The 15736-nt window shown below is 41.4% G+C and overlaps 1 protein-coding gene across 1 annotated transcript in view; it reads left to right on the top strand.

Moving 5' to 3' along the window:
• The window catches only part of GALNT2 (polypeptide N-acetylgalactosaminyltransferase 2), a 463548-nt gene that overhangs the window by 331504 nt on the left and 116308 nt on the right, over positions 1-15736 (top strand). The window contains exon 11 of the mRNA XM_029594179.1: positions 12273-12399. Within this exon, the coding sequence (XP_029450039.1) occupies positions 12273-12399 (127 nt within the window). The remainder of the gene's footprint in view (positions 1-12272; positions 12400-15736) is intronic.

The following is a 15736-nucleotide window of genomic DNA, read 5'->3' as shown; positions in this document are numbered from 1 at the left end:
AGGTGATGTGTTCACCTCTGCCGGTATTGGTTAGGATCCTGGCTGCGGAGTTCTGTAGCATTTGTAAGGGCTTTGTGGTGACTGCTGGTAAGCCGATTAATATGGAGTTGCTATAGTCGATTTTTGAAAATAGGATCGACTGAAGAACTGTACGGAAATCCTGGAAATGGAGGAGAAACTTAAGACATGGCTGTTTGGTCGAGCCTTTCCTGGCTCCTAGACTATTTCTGCCAATATAGTATCCAATCAGCTGTTCTTCAGTTATTTCATATTACTACATAAACTAGCAGAGTGTCACATAATCATGTTATAATGTTAGAGTTAATCTCCAGAGGTTGGCTTCAAGCCCCTACTCTCTGTTTATACCTCTCTACTTTGGTTCCTCCCACTCTTCACTTCCAATTCCCAGTTGCTCGCCCTTGTTATAATGTAACTTTTACTTTCTGCTCCCACTCTGTCTCCTCTAATTGAGGTTTTAACTTGTTATTGTTAATGAGCTATTGTTCTATGTAAACCGAGTTGATTTGATCTGTATCAAGAAAGTCGGTATATAAAAACCCTAAATAAATAAATAAATAAATAAAATCCCTGTTTCCAACACTGGGACCTGGCTAGGGCTTTTTTTTGTAGAAGAAGATGTCTCTTGCCACCTGGGTAGGGGCTGTCCTCACTCAACACAACAATAAAGGTACCCACACATCTTGCGTTTTCTTTCCCAAGATATTCACACCTAAGGAAAGGAATTGTAGCATAGGAGACAGGGAACTCCTAGCAGTGAAACTGGCCCTGGAGGAATGGTGCCACCTATCAGAGGGAGCAAGCAACTCATCACAATCTTCACTGACCATAAAAACCTACAGTACCTACAACAAACCCAGTGGTTAAACCCACATCACGCCTGATGGTCTCTATTCTTTAACTGCTTTGACTTCGAACTCCGGTACCAATTGGTAGAGATGAACTAGCGAACTGATTCCCTGTCATGGTCTTTCGAGACAGAAGACTTCATGGAATTTCCCTGCTACATCATCAATCTGGCAAGAATTCTGATCGCTAAGGCAGTACCTGTACCCCTGGAGAGCTCTGTGGTCCCCAAACACTTGCGGGAGAAAGTATTTAAGTGGGCCCATGATTCCTGCCTGGCAGGCCACCCTGGAGTTGCCAAAACAATGGAACTGCTCCTTTACCACTACTGGTGGCCTTATTAAGGCATGATGTGTGGCACCAAGTAGAGTCCTGCCCTGTCCCAATTGTATATCAGCTTTGGGGCTGTTATAGCCATTTCCAGCCCCTAAGAAAATCTGGATCCAAGTGGTCATGGACTGACCTTCCCTTCTCTAATGGCTGTACTTCTATCTGGGTCATGGTGGACCATTTCTAAAAAATGGCTCACTTTATACTACTCCCTGTACTTTGTTTAGCTCCAGAATTGGCTCATCTGTTTTTCCAGCATAACTTTTACCTTCATGGCTTACAGAACATATTCTCTCTAATCGAGCTGTGCAATTTATGGCAAGATTCTGGAGAAGTCTGGGCAAAAAGTTTGGAATTTTGCTGCACTTCGTATCAGCATACCTTCCACAAAGTAATGGATAGTCAGAAAGAACTAACCAAGCCCTCATGGGATTCCTAAGGACCTATGTAAACGAACGGCAGGATGATTGGGCATCTCTCCTTCCCTGTGTGGAATTTTGCCATAACAATCTCCACAGGGTTATCCCCTTCCAGATCCTGTATGGCAGACATCCACAGGTACCACGTCCTATACCTGTAATAGGCCCATGTCCTGCAGCCGATATCCTGAGCCAAGACCTTGGAAAATTGTGGCAAAAGACTTGCCAATCCTCACCTCGGCCACTGAAAAGTATAAAAAACAAGCTGACAAAAAACGCTGGTTGGCACCTCCTCTTAGAACTGGGGATTTGGTGTGGCTTAATCCACACATTAAAAAAAGGTGGAAGGAAGGCCAAACAACTGCTGGCATGGTTAAAAGGTGAGGTGAGAGAGGCTATTTTAGCCAAAACATCCTTCAAAAAATGGAAAAGGGATCCGAATGAAGAAAACAGGAAACAGCATAAGCACTGACAAGTTAGATGCAAACTATTGATACGGAAGGCAAAGACAGAATGTGATAAGTAGCTTGAGGTGTAAGCAAAATCTCATAATAAAAACTTTTTCAGGTACATTCGAAGCAAAAATCCAGAGAGGGAGTCATTTGGACTATTAGATGATCGAGAGGTAAAAAGGGCACTAAGGGAGAACTAGGCCATAGCAGAGAGATTGACTGAATTCTTTGCTTTGGTTTTTATTGAGGAAGATGTAAGGCAGATACCATGCCAGAAGTGACATTTAAAGGTAATGATTCAGTGGAAATAAACAAATCTCAATGAATATGGAAGATGTACTAGGGCTAATTGACAAACTAAGAGAAGCAAATCACTTGGACCATATGGTATACATCCCAGAATGCTGAAAACTGAAAAATGATATTGATGATCTGTAAACTGTCATTAAAATCAGCTATGATACTTAAAGATCGGAGGGTGGCCAGTGTAATGTCTATTTTTAAAAAGGGCTTTGGGGTGATCTGAGAAACTACAGACTGGTGAGCATGATGTCCATGCCGATAAACATGGTTGAAAATATTCCAAAGAGCAAAATTACTGAACGTATAGACGAACATAGTTTAATAGGACAAAGTCAACATGGATTTAGGCAAGGAAAGTTTTTTGCCTGACCAATTTGCTACATTTTTTTTGAAGGCATTAATAAACATGTGAATAAAGGTGAGCCAGCTGATGTAGTGTTTCTAGATTTTCAGAAAGCATTTGATAAGATGCCTCATGAGAGATTCATGAGGAAATTGGCCCTCCTAGCCATGTTTCTGTGTGGGATAGGAGACAATGTTCTGTTGAAGATTTAGAGCTGGTTAAAAGATAGAAAACAGAGTAGGGATAAATAACCAGTTTTCTCAATGGAGAGCCCCAGGGTCTCTTCTAGAACCACTACTTTTTAACATATTTATAAATGACCTAGATATGGGAACAGTGAGTGATATGATTAGATTTGCTGATTATTCAAGAGGTTTGTGAGAAATTGCAAGAACACTTTGCAAGACTGAGAAATTGGGCGTCCAAATGGCAGATGACATTTAATGTAGACAAGTGCAAAGTGATGCCCTCCAAGAAAGCAAATAGAATGGTGGGCATTATTAGGAAAGATATGGAAAATAAAATAGAGAATATCATATAATGCCTTTGTATCGCTCCATGGTGTGATCTCATCTTGAGTATTGTGTGCGAATCTGGTCACTGCATACCAAAAAAGACATCAGAATTAGAAAAGGTACAGAGAAGGGTGGCGAAAATGATAAAGGGAATGGAACAATTCCCCTAAGGAAAGGCTAAAGAGGTTAGGTCCTTTTAGTTTGGTTGAGGGAGTTATGATAGAAGTCTTATAAAATAATGGAGTGGAATGGGTAAACGCGAATCAGTTGTTTACTTTTTCAAAAACTACAAAGTCTAGGAACATTCACAGCCCGATTTTAAAAGGGCCACATGCGTAAAAAACGGGGGTTATGCGCGTGACCGGGCCTTGCACACGCCACCCGCATTTTAGAACAGGCCCGGCCACACGCATAATCCCCGTTATGAGCCAAAGTGCCGGGCCCTGCAAAAGGGGGCAGGTGGGTGGAGCATGCTCTGAATGGGGCAGGGGTGGGCCAGGACAGCGCCATTAGCCGCTGTCCTAGGGATGCATGCACTAGCAGCTGGCCAGTATGCAGAGATTTACTTCTGCTCCCGGGAAGCAGTGAATATTAAAAAAAAAAAAATAGGGATAGGTAGAGTTAGGTTAGATGTCAGGGAGGAGAGGGGAAGAGGTAGGAAGGGTAGGGTTAGGGATAGGAAAGTTCCCTCCCTACCCGCTCCTTGCAATAGCGACCGCGCACGAGTCTTAAAATTGACCCCTCAGTGAAGTTACTAGGTGATATATTTAAGACAAATAGGAGAAAATATTTTTTTACTCAATGTGTAATTGAACTCTGGAATTCATTGTGGAGGAAGATTGGGGCCACTGGCCAATACATTCGGGACACAAGCTTTGTGTGCCCACACCTAATAATATCTCTGGTGGGTAAAGCTATTTTGCTTACTTAAGACATTAAATGTGAAGCTTTCCAGGTCATTTTACAAATGCAATAAGGCCCCTGAGGCTATTATCATGAAGCTACACACATTTTCACATTTCTGCCCATTTTAGTTTCGTATGAGGTAGTTTGGTTACTGTAATAGTCCACTCGAATGCATGGAAATAAATGTTAACCAAAAAATAAGCAAATAATAAAGTGGAGAGGATGAGTGGTATACACACTGGTGACAAACCATGTGTCAATAGTATAGCGCTAAAAGTTCTGGGATCCTTGAAGAAATGATCACATCAAAAGTTCAATAAGGATGTTGTAAAGCATTTCCAACTTTTATTCAATAGTACAGTAGATTTCGGTCTCCCAGCATGGACCGTGTTTCGCCACTTGGGCTGCGTCGGGAGGGACAGAAGCCCAAAACTAAACTAATTTCACAGCATCAGGGAAGGCTTTCAATCAAGGTGGCTCCAAACGCGCGAAGGAAATGCGAGTCAAGGGAAACATGTTCCAAACAGCCCTTGCAATAGCATCTCTGTTAACAAAGGGCAAGTAATGTAAATTTTATGTATAAATTATTAGTTATTATTTATAGTGGCGCATACTGGGACAAGTAAAATTATACATAAACTTGAAACAAACGGTGCCGCAGCACCAAAGGGTTTCATCCGGGGCAACCATCAGAGCAAATCCTGGACTAACGTAATACAGAGAAAAGCAAGAGCTACCCTCCTCCCAGTCAGGGAAGACATGAAGCTGAAGCAGATAGAGAACTAACTGCTCCCTTCCTGTGATTCCTTCCCCACTGACCATCATGGAATTTTGCTTGGGGACAGAAGAGGATGGGCTGGAACAGGCACAGTTGCATAGGAATTCGACTAGTAAGTGGGCGAGAAAGCACCCAGGGATTAATCAAGGAGTGGGGGTGTCATGAAAGTATTAGAAATCAATATGGCAGTGAGGATAGGAAGGGTGGACACAGCACCCACAGGAGAAAGGGGAGAAAGAGACCTGAATAAGGGAAAAGGGAGAGACAGCACGTGCAGGAGAAATGGAGAGAATGCAGGAGCAGAATACAGGAGGAAAGAGGATAGAAGGGGGAAGGAGGGTGGGAGGAGGTAGAAGATAAAACAATTGAAGGAGAGTACTTGAGGAAGGGGAAGAGCAGACAATGCACAGAAGAAAGGGAGACAAAAGCAAGATCTCAGGAGGAATAAGGAAGGGGAAGAATGCATAGGGCCAAAAATGCAGGAAGTAGACATAGAAGAAAAGAGAGCAGGAGGGGAGGGGCTGAGAAAACATAGTAATAAGGGAAGAAGGTGCAGGGGAGAAAGTACAAGATGAAGAGGGGAGAAAATGATCGAGGAAGGAGCGAGCATTAGAGGAAGATGGAAAAAGGAGCAAAGGGAGAGAGAGAGAGAGCACAGTTAGAAAGGGAAGAAGTGAGAGAGTGTACAGGAGGAAGATTTCAATAGAGAGAGGAAAGGAGCAGGAAAAAGGTTGAAAAGAGTAATTAAATATACACTAATGAAGGAAAGAGGACGAGACAAATGCGAAAGAGAAAAAGGAAAGGGGACACCAAAGAAAATGAAAAAAAGAAATAGAGATATGACCAGAACCAGGAAATCTAGCCAGACACAACAAAAGTTGGAAACTATTTTATTGCCTTAATGAGAATATAAATTAAGTAAAACATCCTGAAACCCAATTCCAAGTATCATGTCATGGATGTATCTCCCACAGAGAAATTTGCAAGTAGAAAATTGCTAAATTCAATTGATTGTTTTGGCTTTATCTGGCACACAATTCCCTCCTAGTCAGACTTTATACTCCAACTGATACGGAAAGTTTTTTTGGGTACTTACATTTTGTGGTAACATAATGTGCTTATGGATATCAGGTTGTTTTAAGTTACGGAAGTTGCAGAGATTGAGTTTTATTTTGGATCCTAGGCAGGATACCATGCACACTGGTATCCTGCCCAGGGACTCTAACCTGGGGAGGCTAATCTCATATAAACACACACAATTACTGGAATTATACCTGGGGTCTTGAACCCAGTACATCATGGTTCCAGGTAAGAAAGTAAGTTTATTTGAGCGATAGGAGGATAGAACAAATAAAATCAGATCATATAGAAAAAGTAATGGTAGATAACAATTGCTACATAGATATAAAAAGCTTACATTTCCCAAAGAATCAGCCGTACCATCACGTCCAGGGCTTTCTCTCCCCCTCTCTCTTTCTCGCTCTCTCTCCTTATACACTACAAACACTGAGTTATTATCAGGTTTCAGATACAGCTGTGTGGCCTTGGTTCTCTCTCTCAGGCTTTAGTATAAGTTAATTGCTTGCTTTCTCATCATAGACTTAGTGGAATAACTAAATGAACAGATTATTGCCTGTTCATAAACATTTTACAGTGCAAGACAGTAAACAGGAGTTCACTCAGAGTTTGGCCTGTGACCTTCAAACTAGTTTGTATCTGGATGAAAACTCTGAACCACTAACAGGATCATGATGACTTTAGGATGGTTATGGAGGCATTTGTTTTAACATGTTTGGATTATTGCAATGCCCTGTTCATAGGCCTACCTAAGTACTATGTGGGGGCATTGCAAATATTGATTAATGCTGCTGCCCGGGTTGTCACGGGCTGTCCGTTATCTGCTCATATTTCATCTGTTTTACATGATTTACATTGGCTTCCTATTGCATTTCAGATGAGGTTTAAGATTTTAGCTTTAGTTCATCGAGTTGTTTATAGTACAAGCCCTGCTTATTTTAAAGCAGTTGGTGTGCATACGTCATCTTCAAAGGTCTCTGCGCTCTGAATCTCAACAGTTGTTGGTGATTCTGAATATTAAAGACGCACGGTTGCAGCAAATTTCTAAACAAGCCTTTTCTCACATTGCACCAAGATTATGGAATAGTATTCCTTTGGAAATACATTTGTTGAGCGATTATAAAAGTTTTAGGAAAGTGCTAAAAATGTATTTGTTCAGGGAAGCTTTTAAATGTTTTTTTTTTTTAATGGATTGTCCAATTTTACACTTTTTATTTTGTATTGTTTTGATTTCGATGTGTGATTTGAAGTTTTGAATGTTCTAAACTTTATTTGTTTTAACTTTGATGTTGTAATCTGCTTCAAACAATTGTTTTGGAAAAAATACGGAATAGTAAATTCTTGTAAATAAATAAATAGATAATTGCCTATTGTGAGAGTAGATTACTACAGATTTTTCTCTGCTCATAAATTGGCTGTTCACTGATATCCTCTTTAACAGGCTGATGCAGATAGCTGAGCATTAAAACTGTGGGCTGAAATTCAGTGCAGTTTTCTAATGCACAAGCACTTTTTTTTTTTAAACTCCTGATACAGTAAGCTAATATTTTGTTAATGCATCAGGACTTAAATGGGGGAAACTAAGTTAAATTGTGCATTCGGCACAGGCGGAATGCACATTTTAAATTTGGGGTTGGGGAGCATACCTAAAGCCTTCAAATGAATAGGATTTCAGCAATGGCAGCTGAGTGGACACTTCTCAAGTTCAGGAGCAGAGGAGGGCCAAGCCCTGGGGAGGTTGCTGGTAGCAAGGGCCCCAATGGCTTAGCAGACGTCTCCAAACTTTTCTGTTGTCTTCCTTCCCCCCCCCCCCCCCCCCCCCCCCCCCTCCTGTGCATTTGTGAAGTAGCCTTTTTCAGCGATGATGATTTGATTGATTATCGCAAAGGTCAAACCAGAATGCAGTACCGGTAATTTTTCTTTTGCAGGCCGGTCTGACTTTTTCACTTTTACTCTGAAATGACAGTGCCAAGCATACAAGCTCCTCAGTTTCCATTTTAACCCCAGAGTAGACTGCCACACCTCCCTGAAAAACCAGGAAAGGTTTTGGAAATCAGATGAACTCATCTCGGTCCTCCTTTCTCTTTCTCCCATGTCTTTCCTTCAGGTGGGGATAGAGCCAGCCTGGCCCATAGCCACTCTCCTGGAATGCCGCTGCAGAAGGGCTCATTTGTTAAGTGCCAGCACAGCAGTGCTGAGAGCTTTACTCCACCTCTGACCAGAAATAAAATTTCCAGTGCTAAGAAAACCTGGGTTGGGCTGGCTCACCTCTCTGCTTTGGGGGTAATGGTAAATGCCCTCTTTTGTATAGAATTTTCAAGCTAGGCCACTAAGCAGGACACTGTTTTACATGCACATTTTATGTGCATAACATTTCTTGCTGTGTCTGCAGTGAGGTTTACATGCACAAAATGTGTGCACAACTACAAGTAAAACTTTGTATTCTGCTGAACACATCTCATTGCATCAGCCTGAAAATTATTATAGTTATATATTATATGTACATGCTTTTTTTTTAGGATGTATAGAAGAGAGATGCACCAAGTACAACTGAATGTTTGTGTGGAGAGGGTGGAGAGCAAGAGGCTAGCAGCAGCAGCAGCAGCATGCCTATGGGCCCAAACCCCAAAGCTTTTAAGAACCTCTTATACCCACACTTAATATTGACAAACAGTCTGACATGTGGAGATTGTAATTGGCAAGTACTGACTCAGGGATTTGCTCACATTCTTTTCTTGAGAGATAAAATTATCTTTTTTTTTTTTTTAACTATTAGGTTTAAGGCGAAAAGTATTTAATTTCTATCTACATAATCCCCAAATTATCCTATATCCTCATTATTCAAGAAGGGGTGAACTTGATAGGCTGATCAACAAGGTTGATGAAACAGATAAGTATGGGAAAATAAGTGTGGAAGCTTGCTGGGCAGACTAGATGGGCCGATTGGTCTTTTTCTGCTGTCATTTTCTATGTTTCTATGATGCTTTCCTTTCAGTAAACTTACAGCATGTTAAATATAACTGATACTAGCCAGGATCCCCTGAAACATATGGCATTGTCTGATTTATTCTAATATATTTACTATAAGAATAGAAACTGAGGTCTGCACTAGATGCCCCTAGCTCTCAGCCCATGGTTAGCCATTTATAGAGACATACCATTCCAAATAGCATCTTCCCCAGAGGCTTGCTAGAATGTGTAGCCCTTAGTCCATGAGGAGGGGGTTAGGAGTGAGGAGTGGAAACTGCAACAAGTTAGACTATATTGTGCAGTGCATCTATGGAAAAATAAACATCACCATGCCTCATAAAGCATCAAATAATAAAATCAAGAAATACAAATCATAATAGTAAAACCATACTAAGAAAAAAAAGAATAAATATTTCAAAACCACTACTGGATAAAATATCCAATAATTAAAAACACCTACCGGTAATTTAAAAAAAATATTTCCCAAACATCAATAAAATAAAACAGCAAACACATCAAATAACACCAAATAATTAAAGCTATTAAGGATTTAAAAAATCCCCCAATTTCCATAACTAGGAACTTTTGATTTCCAGTCAGCCTGAGATTGTCTTGATTAGTGGGAGGGAGGGGGGCACACAAACATTCTGCTGTCATATACATACATTAACACACACTCAAATACAAATGTACACTGACTCGCATACTTATACACATGTTCACTGAAACACACAAATGCTTATTGCCTCGGGCTATCACACTTGTACGCTTATGCTCCTGAATTCGCACTCACTTTCTCGTACTCATGTTCACTGACTCGTTTGCAGAAAGACTTCTTCTGCAAAATGCACAAGTGGCAGCAGTCACCAGTGACTAAGTAAGAGAATGTTTTTACTTAAATTGGTGGTCAGGGGGTTATCCAAGCAGGGCCCCATGAGAACAGGGTCTGGATGGGTTATTGAGGCTTCAAGAGGAGGCATCCCCTAGGTTTGGGAAAGGGTGGGCTGGAAAGCCCCAAAACTGGCTTTCTCTTTTATTTATTGATTGATTGATTGATTTTTTATTTTTTTTTTACTATGGCTGAACATTACTGGGATTTGATGGCAAGGAGCAGAGAAAAGGAGTGGGAGGTATTTAGCCATCGGGCCCTGGTACAGTGCAGTTGTGCAATGGCAGTGCCTGAAACAACTCCCATGTCCAGTGGCTTCTTGAACTCCTCTTTCAACCACACAGTGGGTAGGGAGGCAAGGTTGCCTCCCTACCCACACAGTGGGTAGGGAGGCAAGGTTGCCTCCCATGACTGACTCAATGCACCGCTCAGTGGTGGGGGAGTTCGGGGCAGCTCCTCTGGTCCAGCTCATTTGCTCTGGTTGCTCCCTAAGACCAGCCTGAACTCTCTGTCCTCTCTCTCTCCCCTCATGCTTTTCCCATTTTTGCTTTCTTTCTCTCTCTCCTATTCCCTTTTTTCACCTCCCTCTTTTCACCCCTCCCCCTCCCCAAATGGCTGAATCTGGTTGTGCCTACCTAAGGAATTCTGTGATCAGACAGATGATTATTCTTGGCTTGCCTTCACTTGCATGGGAAGCAGCAAGGCCAAGATAGCCACAGCAGCAGAGAAACAGCACAGCTAAGATAGCCCCAACATCGAAAGACTGGTGGGAAACTGCTGGAAAGACAAAAAAAAATGTTAGCAGCAACATGGAAAAAAGCTAGGCCAGCTCAGCAATAGCAGCAGCCAGCAAGGGAGCTTGCACTTCTACATCCAGTGGTTTTCCCCATTCACAGCAACCAGTTTGCCGGTGAAAGTCATAACTACTGCTGTGGGCAGACTGCTAAGAAAGGAGAGGATCGCTTTGTGCAGGACCTATGAGCTCTATAGCTATGGCAGACAGCGATGTCATACTACAGCCATATCAGATGTACCATCCTTCCTCAACGTCCCATAACAGACTCGTTGTTACATTTACGCAAATGTGTGTTTAACATATCATATTATCTCGTTCTTTAAAGGTCAAAGTTTATATTGTATCTGTTATTCAAAAGTTACATGGTGTTATTACTGTTAACTGTTCTAAGCTGTAACATGTTGTTTACCTGTAAACCGGAGTGAAGGCAGCTAGCTATATTTCAGTATATAAAAGACTTTAAATAAATAAATAAATGCCTGCCGCTGCCACCAGGGAGAAACAGTAGGGAAGGAATTAAGAAGCAGTTTTGAGGCAGCTGCAAGAGCAGCATAGAGTGCTTCAAAGAGCCATGGGTTGGCCACCCCACTCCTAGTGATTCAGACCAATATAGGAGGGCCTTTCTCTGTCTGTGGCCCCAATGTAATCAAGCTTACAAGGCTGTGCACTTATATTTACACATGGTTGTGCACACATTTATGTGCATATAACTTTTCTCCTATGTAGCATGGAGTTTTGCGCACAAAAAAAATGCATGTACAAACTTGAATGAAAATGTGCACGTTTGCTCATCCATGCAATTCTGATGTTAAAGCAGAGAGGTGCATTGGCTTAATTCATGTTTTCTTAACTCTGGAAATTTAACTCTGGTAGAGTAAAACTTCTGAAGCTAGTGTTTATCTATGGGGCTGAACCTGCAATCTATAAAGCCAGGATCCTGTAATCAGGATTTGTGCACAAAAACATGATTTATGAGGGTTTTCTGCGCACAATCTATGAGCACAGATTTTATGCTCTTAATTCATGTTATGCACGCAACTTTTTGGAGCATAATTTATCCTCCTAACTCATTTTTTGTGCATGCAGCTTTTATGCAAAGAAATCAAGGTTTCTGCACAATGTGCTCATTAACCATGGTTTATGCATACAAAACATGGTTTGTGCGCAGAAACCATGTTTTTTTTCCCCTAAATCTTGGTTTGTGCACATAAATCATGCTTCCTAACCATAAACCTTGTTTTATGTGCAGTGAACATGATTTATGCATGCTATTCAATTTTTTGTTCACATTTTTAGGTTTATGCAATTTTTTAAACTCTGGATGCACTTACATGCTACTAGCTTACTGCATGGGGAGTTATTTTTTCTTTTAATGAGCATGTTAAGAAAATGTGTGCTGTAATACAGTGCACACTTTTTACTTGTGTTTTATGACATCATGCCCTATGTAAGCCAGTTTTCTTGACCTTTGTGTAAATTACAGAGACTCTGCTAATTTTGACTTGCCCAGTTCTTTGGCAGCAGGAATTTTCTTTCTATTGCATATGTTTGTTGTGGGGGCAGTGCTAAAGTATTGGGAGTCAGGTTTGCCCCCACCTTATGGTACATCTGTATGAAATTCTTACTGCAGAAATTTCGTTCCGGGTATGGCAGTGCGGAGGAAGCCTTGAAATCATCCCCTGCAGCAGGGTGGGTCACGTGTTCCGCAAGCAGCATCCTTACACATTTCCTGGTGGCAGTGGCACTGTTTTCACTAGGTAAGCTTCCAGATGTTGAATCATGTATATGCATGACTGGATTCAGAGCAGGGGGAGAGGTTTTAACAAAAAGGCTGAAGCAGAGTCTTCCCTTCAAAGCCAGCAGGTGGCAGTGTTTGGCTTATGGGATAGTTTTTGTTGATGTTAAAAATGCTTCCAGTAAGCTTACATGAAAGCCTTTCTGAACTGAAAACTTTGTACAGTTGATTTTTTTTTTTCAGAAATGATAGAACTAGTATTATCCTTTTTAAGTCCTTATGTCATCACTCTTAGCTTTTTACAATGCTGTGTGTAATAACAGACAGTCTGAGCCAGACCTGCATCCATGGATTTATAGTCTTGTCTTTTCTAGAGAAATTGGATCTAAAAGTTCAAGGTGGAATAGGGTAAAATCTGGACCTGTTCAGCCTTGTTCCTCATGCCATGTAACTTATTGGCAACCCTATAGAGACTACAAATAGAAAACTTGGCTTTTTATGCATGACCAGTTTACTGCATTTGCCCACAGCCTTGATGACAAAAGCAAACATGAATGGATCCTTTGGGTTCCAACCTAAAGCTGAGGAGAATTCTGCAAATGCAGCCATATCCTTTCATGATGGTTGTGGAGTCTTTGCTGTTACTTATTGAAATGGTGATATTTAAGCAATGTGACCTGCAACCGTGAGCTTTGTCATTACATAATTGCAGTATGCCAGAAGTTAAATGTCTTAAACTGAAGGTGAGGGCAATTAATGAGTAATAAAGGGGAATTAACCAATAAAGATTATAGCCAGAGACATTGTTACTGTTACAATATTGCAAAGGGCTTTTTTGGTCAGCGAGGGGGATCAAAGATCATTAGTCAGAATAGGATTTTTATTTTATTTTTAACAGTTTATCAGTGTTAAGATTCCATAGACTTTTATATTCTGTCAATATTTGCTGAATCTAGCCACTGAAGTGCCAGTGGAAACATTCCATAATTTTTTTTATTTTATCAAATTTTTTCTTCAGTTCTCACTATCATCCTGCTTCTACCACCCGCCTCAAACAACTTCTGTGTTGTTCTCAGTGAGCAATAAGACTGTCCAAGGAAAGAAAATGGAATTTTGTAGGCTTGCGAGGTGATGAGGTATGAGGCTATGCACAATACATTCTCCTAGGACAGCGGTTCTCAACCTGTGGGTCGCGACCCCGGCGGGGGTCGAACGACCAAAACACAGGGGTCGCCTAAAGCCATCGGAAAATACATATTTCTGATGGCTTTAGCCGCTGAGAAGTCGCGCTACCGTCTGCAGCAGCGCTATTCAGCTGGAACGCACGCCGTTATGGATGCGCGTTCCAAACTGAATGCCTGCGCGCATGCGCAGACGTGATTGCATCATCCGTCCGAGGCCTAAGGGGCGGGGGAAGCGGGGGGAACGCTCCACAGTCCATAGCAGCGCATTACATGTGTCCGGCGCTTGCTGACGTCATCAGTGGGCGGACGCAGCAAGCGCCGGAGGACAGAAGCCTAGGAGGCGGAGAGGCAAGAGGCGGAGAGCCAAGAGAGCCTGCGAGACAGCCTGCTGGTGTAAAAAAGGTTAATAATGTAAAAACAGTACACACACCATACACACAATACTGTGTAAGTGTAAGGTGCTTTGTGTGTAATCATTTCTGAATTGGTAAGCAAGAAGCAACCACAACCATCTTACTGAATTTGGCAGCATACTGTTGCAAAATATTGCACTGTTGTTTACTGTTATATTACTGTTGTTATATTTAATCCCATGCTATGCCATGGTGAAATGTTATTTATTTGGAATTGTTGTTATATTTAAACCCATGCTATGCCATGGTGAAATGTTATTTATTGGAATTAGTAATAAATATTTCTCAACATATAATTAAATATTGTTTTTGTGATTAATCACTATGTTTAAATTATGTTTGATTTGTAGCAATGAGAATACATAATGCATATCAGGTATTTACATTCCGAATCATAACTGTAGCAAAATTACAGTTTTGAAGTAGCCACCAAAATTATTTTTTGGTTTGGGGTCACCGCAACATGAGGAACTGTATTGCGGGGTCACGGCATTAGAAAGGTTGAGAACCACTGTCCTAGGACAAGCAGGATGGTAGTCCTCACACATTGGTGATATCAAATGGAGCCCGGCACGGAACTTTGATCTCAAAGATTCTAGAGCTTTCAGCATGCCCTACTGAGCATGTGCAACTGTAGTCATCACCCTGCCCCCCTAGGCAGAGTCCCTCAGTCTCCTCTTTTCCGCAGAGCTGTCGTCTTGTGGTTGTGGAGCTCGTGCTTTTTTTTTTGTTAGAAAATGTTGTCTTTCATAGTATTCAGTTTTGCTCTCTTACAGTTTTGTGATGTTTTTCTAGAGCTGCAGCTTTTCTTTCTTGTAGTTTATTTTTCCAGTTATCTGCTTGCCGCATGGTGGGTTCTCCCCTGTGCAGCCTGACAGAGTCTGTTGTTCCCAAAAAAAAAAAAAAAAACCTGATCTTGCAGGTTTTTGTATTTGTGTCCTCTCTTTGCTCTGTACAGCTTTATCCTTGGACTCCTTTTTTTTTTTTTTTTTTCTTGTTTTGCCACTAGTCCCATCCTACCCCCTCCACCCATATCTGAGAGAACAGGCATTTAGGCTGTGGCATAGCTCCCTCAGCAGTGTATGCTGCAATGATATGCAGTTTGCTCCCGGGACCATGAACATCAGCTCTGTGAAGTCCCAGTTGCTGCTATCCTGAAGACTGTATTTGACTCTATGTCAGCACTATTAGCAGCCCATCTGGAAATATTTCTCTTTTGAGTCAAAACTAAAAATTGTTTTATTGGAAAATAGAAGATACAGAGTGATAATGTGAGGTATTAACATGCATATCATTTCTAATACTAATAAACTGTGAGTGCAGTTTTGAGATAAATCCACCCCTCCAATTGTCACTGCTATGAATAAGGATGAATGTCAGTATTCACAGAGTTACCCAGACTATGAGCACATATAAATGGAGGTATCTGGAGGTCAAAGAGCGACTATTGCCACTCTCTCTTTCTCTTGTCTCTGAAGTCCATTGTTTGGAATCACTTTAGAGCATAGGATGCAGCAGCAATGGTAGTTGTAGTGCTGTACATAGTGGTAGTGCTGTACATAGTGAGTCCAATGCAATAATTGTGCATAGAAAATGGGCGTTAAGTGTTGAGTGCCCGTTTTCCTAATACACGCCCAGCTGCCTCTCCTGGGTGCACGGGTCAATAATAAAATATAGAGGTAGCACTAAAAGGGAGGTGCTAGATGGCTGTCAAGCAGGTTGAGAAAACGGATGCTCCGTCTATGAATGTCCGTTTTCTCCC

The sequence above is a fragment of the Rhinatrema bivittatum genome, chromosome 3, assembly GCF_901001135.1.
Source record: "Rhinatrema bivittatum chromosome 3, aRhiBiv1.1, whole genome shotgun sequence".
In the NCBI taxonomy this organism is placed as follows: domain Eukaryota; kingdom Metazoa; phylum Chordata; class Amphibia; order Gymnophiona; family Rhinatrematidae; genus Rhinatrema; species Rhinatrema bivittatum.
The sequence above is the reverse complement of the archived record's forward strand: the minus strand, read 5'-3'. Positions and strand labels throughout refer to the sequence as shown.